This window comes from Drosophila teissieri, chromosome X (genome assembly GCF_016746235.2).
Source record: "Drosophila teissieri strain GT53w chromosome X, Prin_Dtei_1.1, whole genome shotgun sequence".
Taxonomy (NCBI): Eukaryota; Metazoa; Arthropoda; class Insecta; order Diptera; family Drosophilidae; genus Drosophila; species Drosophila teissieri.
The window spans coordinates 2,768,959-2,779,281 of NC_053034.1; the positions used below are offsets into that span (position 1 = coordinate 2,768,959).

Here is a 10,323-nt window from a genome sequence, read left to right on the forward strand (position 1 = left end):
ATAGCGACGAAAGAAAGTGACGATTGTCGCGCCATCGATAGGGCTATCGGTATGTGGCGATGTTTATGTGCCACCTCTAGCACGCGACGATAGAAACTATCGATAGACAATGACAGAACGTTTGAAAAAAAAGTTGAAGATCTCTCGCGTAGTTTATTGATTGCATTGGTAATTTAATTGCAATATTTGTAATTACTAGCGGGAGTATAATTACCGGCGCGCGTGTGTGATCCTTATCGTCGGGTTTTTCTATCCGTGTGCGTGTTTGTGTGGGTGTGCAGTTGCAGCGCTGCAACTCCAGTGTGCATGTGTGTGTATGTGTGTGTGCAAAACTGCTCCTTTGTTTGACCATAAAAAAAGAAGCGGCGTCGTCTTTGCGCAGTTGTTGTTAGTGTAGTTGCACCACCCCCTCTCCGGTACTCCCCACTCCACCCCCGCGCACCCTTTGTTGTTGCATTTGTAGTTGTCATTGTCATTGCCGCCGCTTTGGATTCTTCCTCTTCTTCTTCTGCCGGCGCCAGGGTGTGTGCTGCAAAAAAAAAGGAAAAGGAAACGAAGGAAAAGCGAGAAAAGAAGAAGTGTATAAAAAATAAATTCACCCCTCTTTTCATTGAATTGCACGCAAACTAGAAAGTAACACCCAATAATCAAATGCAATGTATGCAAAATAAAGGAAGGAAAACTGGCGAAAATGTCAATAAATGCATATAGGCAGCAACAACAGGAACAACAACAAAGTGACCAAAAATCAACCACCAGAAGTGCAAATGCGTGCGTGTGTGTGTGTGTGTGTTTAGTGGGCAGTGGGTGAAAACAACAAAAATGCTAGCCGGCTTGTTTCAAGCCACCCCCAACCAAGCGAAAGAGAGAGATAGGGATGCAGATGCTCGTGCTCTCCCACGCCGCCCGCTGTCATCAGTTAACCGTTAGCGGCACAGCTCTCCTGCAGGTTGCACCTGTGCCCGTCTCGCTCTCACTTTGCAACATCGCCTCGTTACATTGCCTTTGATTTTGCTTTTCTAAATCACTTGACCCCATTACCTGGTGGCTCCGCTGGCCAATACCTGCTTGGCCGTCCCCCAGCCGCGCCTCCTTTTACCCCCAGTGGTCATTTGTTTTGCCGCTTTCTAACAAACAGAAACAGTTGAATTGGCGCATGCTCTCTCCCTCCCGCTCTCGCTCTCTCGACGTTTGCTAAATGCACTCGGGAAACTACAGTGTGGCCACCAGAGAGTAAACTATAAAAGTAATGTAATAACTAATCAAATACGAAGAAAAACAACTCTTGTTTTGCAAAGTAACATTTTATTTGTTTGAACCAAAAGCAAATTGATGTAACTACACTGATGTGGTGGTTAGCTTACAGAGTGCTTACTGTGGTTATCCGTAAACTGCAAGCCAAGTGGGTTGTGTTTGTACAAGTGTATGTGTGTGAAACTCTCTATGAAATTTATCAAAAGGATCGTTAACCCTTAGGTGTGGCATATTAACCCTTACCGCCGCTTGGATCATACTGTTTGTGTTGCCATTTTCAGCAGTTGTTTAAACACGTACTTAATATTTGCAAACTGCACATTAAAAATTAGGAAAATTAATATAAAATATATGTTTAGCTCGGCAGAATGTGAAGAAATAGCGCTGTGAGAGGATCACTAACCCTTAGGTGTGGCAAATTAACCCCTACCGGCCGGATCGCATCACTTTTTGCCCAGTGTTTTTCCTCGCCTTTCCTGATGATGTACAAACAAACATTCGCATACACACTCAAACAAACACGTACGCCAATTGCGCGAGTGTTGGTCTGGCTGGCTCATCCGGCTTTGGTGGACACCATTCTTGTCCAGCTTTCTCTTTTCAATAGTCGTATCGCCGCAACAGCAAGTGCATCTCTCTTTTTTTTTCTCCTACTTGCTAAATGTATTATTATTTATATTCGGTTATCGGCTATTGTTTGCCCTATCGGATTCGGATGACGATGAGTCAGGAGCGGCGGGCGAGGCGATAACAAACTGTGGAATGTCCCCCGCGCACCCAAGTGATATCATACTTATGCGGCTATTTTGCCATTTTCCAGAAACGAAACTCACAAACGGAGAAGCGGAGCGGAGAGCGAAGCGCAAGAGAGCGACTGAGAGGGAGCCACTGGACTAGTGACAATCGACCATCAGGCATCAACCATCAGGCATATACAATCCACAATCGACACTCTACACTCGAGCAGAGAACGTCCATATCCACATCCGCATCGGATCGCCATCACATCGGATCGAAGCCCCCCCATCTCAACCAAGTAGCCAACCATGGCCTGGCGATTCAAGGCTTCCAAGTACAAAAATGCCGCACCCATTGTGCCCAAGGCGGAGGCATGCGTCCGCGAGATCTGCGTGGGCAGCTACCAGACGTACGGCAACAACATTGCCGCCTCCGGCGCCTTTATGGCCTTCAACTGGGAGCACACCGGCTCCAGCGTCGCTGTCCTCCCGCTGGATGACTGCGGCCGGAAGAGCAAGACCATGCCGCTGCTCCATGGGCACACGGACACAGTGACGGATCTCAAGTTCTCCCCGTTTCACGACGGGCTGCTGGCCACCGCCTCGCAGGATTGCCTGGTAAGAAATCATCAAACTGTTTATCCTTCAAAATTTCTTGGGAGTACCCATAAATGTTTCAAAAATATCTTATGTGTTGGGTCATCACTTCCCAATGATTTGTCCAAAGAGTTACTCAGATTATTTTCTTGCTTATTGCAATATTTGTAATATATTAAAATTGTTTTTTCCATTTCTCAAACATTTATTGTTATTTCCCAGAAGGTAGAGATAAAGTAGTGGCATGTTATGATGAGTTTATGAGTGTGATAAGAACCAGCAATCAATAATGGTGCTATTATTAATAGTAATAACTCACCAGAAAACATAAGATCCCAGAAATGCTATCACATTAGTCACAAATGTGATAGTCAACATGATACAAAGTCCCTCAGCTAATCAATCACTCCCATTGCAATCCACAGGTCAAGATCTGGCACATACCGGAAAAAGGTCTGGAGCAGTCGCTTTCCGATCCGGAGGCCATCTTCTCACACAAGCAGAGACGCGTAGAGACAGTGGGCTTCCATCCAACGGCCGACGGCTTGATGTACTCCACAGCCGCCGGCTGCGTGGCTCTCTTTGATCTCAGCACCCAAAAGGAGATATTCTGTGAGTAAAAATATCCTTTTTCAAATGGAACCCTTACAAATTGTCTTTTTGTCACTACAGCGAACAATGAGCATCCCGAGGTGATACAGTCGGCCAGTTGGCGCGAGGATGGCACCGTTTTGGCCACCAGTTGCAAGGATAAGAATGTGCGAATCTTCGATCCCCGTGCCGCTGGTTCACCCATCCAGCTGACTGCTGAGTCGCATCAGAGCATCAAGGATTCGCGGGTAGTGTGGCTGGGAAATCAGCACCGCATCCTGACCACTGGCTTCGATGCGGCCCGACTGCGACAGGTGATCATCCGCGATGTGCGCAACTTTAACACGCCAGAGAAAACTCTCGAACTCGATTGCTCCACGGGCATACTGATGCCCCTCTTCGATCCCGACACCAATATGCTTTTCCTAGCCGGAAAAGGTGACACCACCATTAACTACTTGGAGATTACGGACAAGGATCCGTATTTAATTGAGGGCTTGCGTCATACTGGCGAGCAGACGAAGGGTGCGTGTCTGGTGCCCAAGCGAGCACTTAAAGTCATGGAGGCAGAGGTTAACCGGGTGTTGCAATTGACCTCCAACATGGTCATACCCATCATGTACCAGGTGCCCAGAAAGGTGCGTAATATACTAATATCAAATTTATCCTCGAAATACTTATAAGAAAACTCCACAGACATACCGTGATTTCCACGCCGATCTATATCCGGAGACTACTGGCTACAAGACAGAACTGGTGGCCGGCGAGTGGCTGAATGGCAGCAACCAGGCGGTGCCCAAGATGAGCCTTGATCCCGCCAAGCGCGAGCATGGCGATGAGCCAATTATTGTAAGTAACCTTTTATTTATTTATATTTCGACTTATATATTGTAAGATTGGAAAAAGGAAAACCAGGGCTTTGAGGGTTAATGTAGTTAGGGTTCAATAGTTAGCTCTTCTTGGGCGTTTTGTTTAACCCCAATTTGGCCATCAATGCAGATTCATCGCGGTAACCTGAGTGATTTTGTTAAGAACCTGGAGAATCAGCGGGCCAAGAGCAACACCACTGGGAAACCAAATCAGCAGGCCAAACGCAACGATAACGAGCATTTTGTCATGCTAAACAAGGGAAATAACTTTGAGGAGAAGAACGGCAATGACAATAGCAACGATAGCAATGGAAAGAAGAGCATACCTTCACAGTCCCAGCCAGATGGCGAGTGCAGTGAGCTCATCCGTAAGTTCGAGTCCAAATACAAGGTGGATTCGGAGAAGGAAAAGGCCCATGCCTACGCCCAGTCCCAGGAGGATGACAAGGAGTCACCCACCGAGCAGGAGCATTCGACCGGCAGCAGCGAGGAGGTCTCCTCCTCCGGTGGACTGGACAACCACTCGGCCAGTGGCAGCCACTCGCCACCGAAGCCCATGCCGCGCACCTCGCGCAACAATTCCCTGCCGGAGGCCAGTGATTCCGCTGGGGAAAGCAGCAGCACCAACACGCCGCGCCCGAGGCCTCGTACCACCGCTGCGTCTGCTTACAAGGTGCCGTCATCATCACTTCATAATCAACCGCCAGACACTCCTATTTGTTTATTGTTTGTGTATTATATCGTTGAGCTGATTATTATACTTTTAAGTACAGTTTTAATGTATTTTCCTTAGTTTTTGTTGCACTCAGGTAACTTTTTCCCATTTTTGCCGGGTATTGAGACGGCAATTGCTGTTACCAATAACCAAGTCATCAGAGTCGCGACGTCTTCCGATTCATATTTCTACGTTTGTTTTACTTTATTTGCAGTTGGTTTGCCGTTTGGTTTTCTTGTGAAACACCTAGAGATTATGTTTTCAGTTGATAGCATTTCGTTTTGTTTTCTTATTGGCACATTTTCAGTTGTTTACGATATCCGTTGTATATTCAGACTATTTGTAGTTTGTCTCAGTTGGTATTTCTGCGAATTCTGTAAACGCTATTTATGATTTTCGATTCGAGTTGATACTTAAGATCTCGACTAACATTACGTGGCTTTTATTTTTCCACAGCCACGTTTGGGTCCCAAGCCCTTCTCCAGCACCACAGGTGACGTTTCGTTTGACAAGGTGTTCGCTGTGCCCTTGGCCCCGGGATCCCACGAGAATATCTCGAACGTGGGGCAGGACAGCGGAGTGGAGATGACACCCGCTCAGGGAGCCAAACCGGATCTCATTGTGGAAATCGAAATTAAAAGTAAGGAGACTGCGTTCTCTGAAGAAAGACCTTTAATAAGCAGCTTATTTCACTACTTTTTTGCAGAGAAACCCGAAAGGGAACCTGCTGTGGCTGGAAATGGTGTCCAGAAGTCACTGACCACCTCGGAGCGCCGTAAGGTAAGTTCGCGTCAAATGGGGTCTATATATAATATATAGTCCATTATATACTATTACTACTGTAACGTTCTGCTCGCCCTCTATTACATGCCTGTGCCAACAACAAAATTCGCCTTCTTCCGTCTAACTAACTTTGAAACGCTCCCGATCACTTCCAACTAACCCCTAAAATCCAACTTTATCTTCTGTACTTGATCTACTGCCGATTCTGCAACGGGAACTACTATAACAACTGTGTAGTCCTCGGCTGACGATGATGAATCATCCGACAAGGTCTGCTAAAGGGATTTCCAACTTGACTATACTTGCCAGAAACTAATCCTTTACTTTATATTCCATGACTATTCTTAGATATTCGAGCAAAACTCGGAGTCCTCGGAGAACTCGACGGAGGGCGAAGATCGCACGGATGCAGATCTGCGCAGAAACTGCACCTCCAGGAGCAGCTTTGCCGAGCGACGGCGCATATACGAGAATCGCTCCAAGAGTCAGGTGGACGAGAAGCCTCAGTCGCCAGTCCCATTGTAAGTATCCTTCATCCTCCAAAGGCGTAAAGCACAGTACCCATACTCATCATACCTTTTCGATTTGCAGACGTCGCGAGCACTCCAAGGTGGAGCCCCTGAAGCCCAGTCAACAGCAGCAGCAGCAGGGCAATGTGATCGACACCAAGCGCATCTCTGTCCCAGAGGGTAAATTAATGGAGGAGCACCGCCGCGGAAACGGCGCTGGACTCAAGAAATCCGCCACTGAGGCGGCATTTAGTGCTGCCAGCACCAAACGCACCTCCACCGTTTTTGGCAAGGTGTCCAAGTTCAGGCACTTGAAGGGCACCCCTGGTCACAAGTCCACGCACATCGAGAACTTGCGCAACCTAAGTCGCCAGATTCCGGGCGAGTGCAATGGCTTCCACGCCAACCAGGAGCGCGTCGCAGTGCCGCTTTCTGGGCCCGGCGGCAAGATAGCCATCTTTGAGTTGAGCCGCCCTGGACGGTTGCCCGATGGCGTGATTCCGTCGCTCGTGAACGGCAGCAACATAATGGACTTCCAGTGGGATCCGTTTGATGCCCAGCGATTGGCTGTGGCCTGCGACGATGGCATCGTAAAAATCTGGCATATTGAAGCCGGCGGATTGAGTGAGCCGACAAACACACCTGCCGGCGAGCTGACCGCTCACCTGGACAAGATTTACTTCATACGCTTCCACCCGCTGGCTGCTGATGTTCTGCTAACCGCCAGCTACGATATGACCATCAAGCTGTGGGATTTGCGTACCATGACAGAGAAGTGCTCGCTTTCGGGGCATACAGATCAGATCTTTGACTTCGCCTGGAGTCCCTGCGGCCGGTTGGGCGCCACCGTATGCAAGGATGGTAAGATTAGGGTATACAACCCAAGGAAATCGGAGACACCCATACGGGAAGGCAATGGACCGGTTGGCACTCGCGGAGCTCGGATCACCTGGGCGTTGGAGGGACATTACATCGTCTGCACTGGTTTCGACAAGTAGGATTCTAAAAATTCGACCATTTGGTAATCTGACTGACATTTGCATAACTTTTTCAGGGTTTCGGAGCGACAGATCAGCGTGTACAATGCACAAAAGTTGTCCGCCCCGTTGAACACGGCCAGTTTGGATGTCTCACCCTCCATATTGATCCCATTCTATGACGAAGATAGCTCCACACTGTTTGTTACGGGCAAGGGTGACTCCACCATCTACTGCTACGAGATCACCGACGAGGAGCCGTACATCTGCCCACTGTCACACCATCGTTGCACCTCGCTGCACCAGGGCCTCAGTTTCCTCACGAAGAACCACTGCGACGTGGCCAGCGTGGAGTTCTCGAAGGCCTATCGGCTAACCAATACCACAATTGAACCCCTGAGTTTCACTGTGCCCCGCATCAAGGTAGGTTTTGCATGCCTATTGGGCATTTCCTTACCCCGACTCTAATCACCATTCGCTTTGCAGAGCGAGCTGTTCCAAGACGATCTGTTCCCACCCACACGCATCACCTGGAGCGCCACGCTAAGCTCCGAGGATTGGTTCGCTAGCAATGACAAGGCGGCACCCAAGGTCAGCCTCAAGCCAGAGGGCATGGAAACTTGTGAGTGATGAGAGACTCTCTATTTTGACAAATCAAACTGATGTGATTTCTGTTTCAGTATCTTCCATACAGCAAGTGCCAGCGCAGCCCGTCAAGAAGCCGGATCATCCTCAGTTCGGTGGTCAGAAGTCCGAGTACGAGATCAACAAGCAGCAGGAGGTAAGATTAAAGCATACAGTTGGTCTATATACCGAATTCATCTAAAAATCGGTCATTTCAGATCCAGAAATCAGTTAGCGCGCGTATGGAGTTCACCACCAAGCTGGAGCAGGACGACATGGAGGGCGTGGACGAGAACGAGTGGCAGGAGTAGCAGTATAGCCAACGTCTGCGGCGGACATGAACCATGGAAATCAGTTCACAATTTAGCGTTTAACCAATGGGCGTAACTTTTTTTTAACAATCTAAACATGACACGACATCATGACAGAACAGCAAAGTGCTCGACATTTACAATCTACTTGCGAGCGAGCGTATATAGAGAACTCGTAGCTAAGCCGAAAGTAAAAAAAACTAACACACTCCCGTACACACACCCTCATCCCTCATCATCCCAGCATTCAGTTCCTCGCTCCTCCGCCAATTACTGCAGTTGCTCAATAATTGCCAAATTAAACATCATAAGCCAGTTTTGTTCGTTTTGTTAAACGTTGATTTTTATGTATGTTCTTTTTTTTTAATTGTGTGTGTATTAACTTTTGATTTACCCATATATGTTTGTGTTTTTGTGTGCTATTTAAGTAGTTAGTCCAAAATTAGTTTAGCCTATTAAGGTGTTTACACTTACGATTAATTTCCCCGGTTCTCCTGTGTCCTTCAGTTTATGTGGCCATATAGGAAAAGTGAGGAGAAGCGCTTAGATGATACTAATTTTACGTATGGACATTACGCATATGTATTCCCCTCTCTGTTTGTTTCACGTTTGCATGTGAGTGCGTAAGAGAGAGAGAGAGAGAACGAGATAGAGAGCGATAGAGTGTGTGTGTGTGCCTGACTATCTCCTTTTTCGCAAGATTTCACCCTCTTTCGACCTACCATCCATCCGAAATGAAAAACCCGCCCAAATCGAACCGAAGATGCCCCCCAACATCGTTTCTAGTCTTTCGCATCGTTCGATCCCCCAAAAGAACCACCTCCCCCCATTACCTATTCCCCAACCAACAACAACAAGACAGGAAAGAAAAACATATAGACTGTAGCCAAACAAAAAGAAAAAAAAATTTTAATGAAAATAATGCTGAGAACTACAATCAAGTGAGACAATTTTTATAGTGTAAAATGCGTAAATCAAACATACTGCAACAGCCGAATCAAACCGAAAAGACAAGCAAACAACAATTCCAAAATGTATAACGAAAAGACTTGATCAGCGGATGGGTCAGTTGCCCAGCTGCCCATCTCCATCCTCAGAATCCTCCTCCCCGAACGTCCCCTACTAACGCAAAAAGAAAGTACGATGCCAATCAGAACGGAAGGGGGGAAAGTAATGAGTTGCCATTGAAACAGAAACAGAAACAAAAACGGAAACGAGGGAAGGCAATAGATCGTATCTCGAGTAGCATAACCCATAGGCAATAACGTTTTGTACTTGCAATAGAATATACATATATACACATATACATGATATATTATATATTTTGTATACCAAGCGTAACTAAAAGCTGGCCAAGAACTCGAACTTCTGGCCGAACTTCTGAACGAACGACTGAACCAGAGCCGCATAGGGCGAATAGCGTGGCAAATCGAAATTCAAACTCAAATAATTCAAAACAGACCAACAACCAATTCTCGGGTAACGGGCAATATTGTGCTAAACAAGGTTCTATTATACAGATTATATATACACACATACCATACGCATAGTTATAGGCATACGGCATATACGTCGCAAACTGAAGCAATTCCAGCAACTCCAAATCAAAGTCCAAGCTGCATTTATTGAATCCAAACGCCATGGAACGACTGACAGACAAGTATTCGCTAAACATTCTGATCTGCATCTGCCCGCCCCGTCAAAAATTCCCAAAAAGTCCCAAAAGAGGAGTTGAATTGCAAGAGGTTGGTCTGAAATCGGGGATTGGGATCGGGATCAGGATCCCATTTGGGGAAGCGGGAACACAGTTCTACGATCATTAAGTCCTATGTCCCAGTAAACCCACTCCAACAATCCAATACTAAAACCCCAACTCGAACGCCCGCAGATATTATGTCGTTCTGTATTTATTAGCCATATTCGATTACCATTTTCGAACGTCTCTTATTTATATTTATATTTATATATATCTATAACAATACCAATATACGAAAATACAACTTCAAGCGATATATAATACGATGATAAGCGAATGAAGGATTGATTGATTGATTGATGATTCACAGCGGAAGTCGAAAGGAAATGCAAGCAGAAAGTAGTGAGGATGGTTTAAGAAGGCGAACCAGCAGAATCTGAATCGATATCTGAATCGATATCTGAATCTGAATCCGAATCAGAAGCATACACATTATTTATACAATTTATTTTACAGTACGAGTATATCCGATAACCCCCATCCGATACTCTAGCACTAAGTTATAATTACAATAATAATAATGAAAGCAAAAATATATTTATATACATAATTCAATAAAAAAAACAAAAGGAAACTATATATTTAAACAGTGTTTCTGCG

At 46.2% G+C, this 10,323-nt stretch overlaps 1 protein-coding gene across 4 annotated transcripts; it reads left to right on the top strand.

Annotated features, from left to right (window-relative positions):
• The first annotated feature begins 84 nt into the window (after positions 1-84).
• LOC122623642 (coronin-7) lies at positions 85-10,269 on the top strand. 4 transcript variants are annotated; one of them, XM_043802910.1, is made up of 15 exons: positions 85-168; positions 2,075-2,609; positions 3,014-3,200; positions 3,261-3,817; positions 3,876-4,028; positions 4,179-4,721; positions 5,220-5,403; positions 5,470-5,543; positions 5,784-5,816; positions 5,895-6,067; positions 6,138-7,049; positions 7,110-7,455; positions 7,519-7,654; positions 7,713-7,813; positions 7,875-10,269. In XM_043802910.1, the coding sequence occupies exons 2-15, from the start codon at positions 2,301-2,303 to the stop codon at positions 7,965-7,967; spliced, it is 3,801 nt and encodes a 1,266-aa protein (XP_043658845.1). In that variant the 5' UTR covers positions 85-168; positions 2,075-2,300; the 3' UTR covers positions 7,968-10,269. The 4 variants fall into 4 exon arrangements, with proteins under 4 accessions (XP_043658845.1, XP_043658847.1, XP_043658848.1 ...); XM_043802912.1 differs by lacking the exon at positions 5,784-5,816; XM_043802913.1 differs by lacking the exon at positions 4,179-4,721 and having other exon boundaries at positions 7,875-10,267.
• Positions 10,270-10,323: the final 54 nt, after the last annotated feature.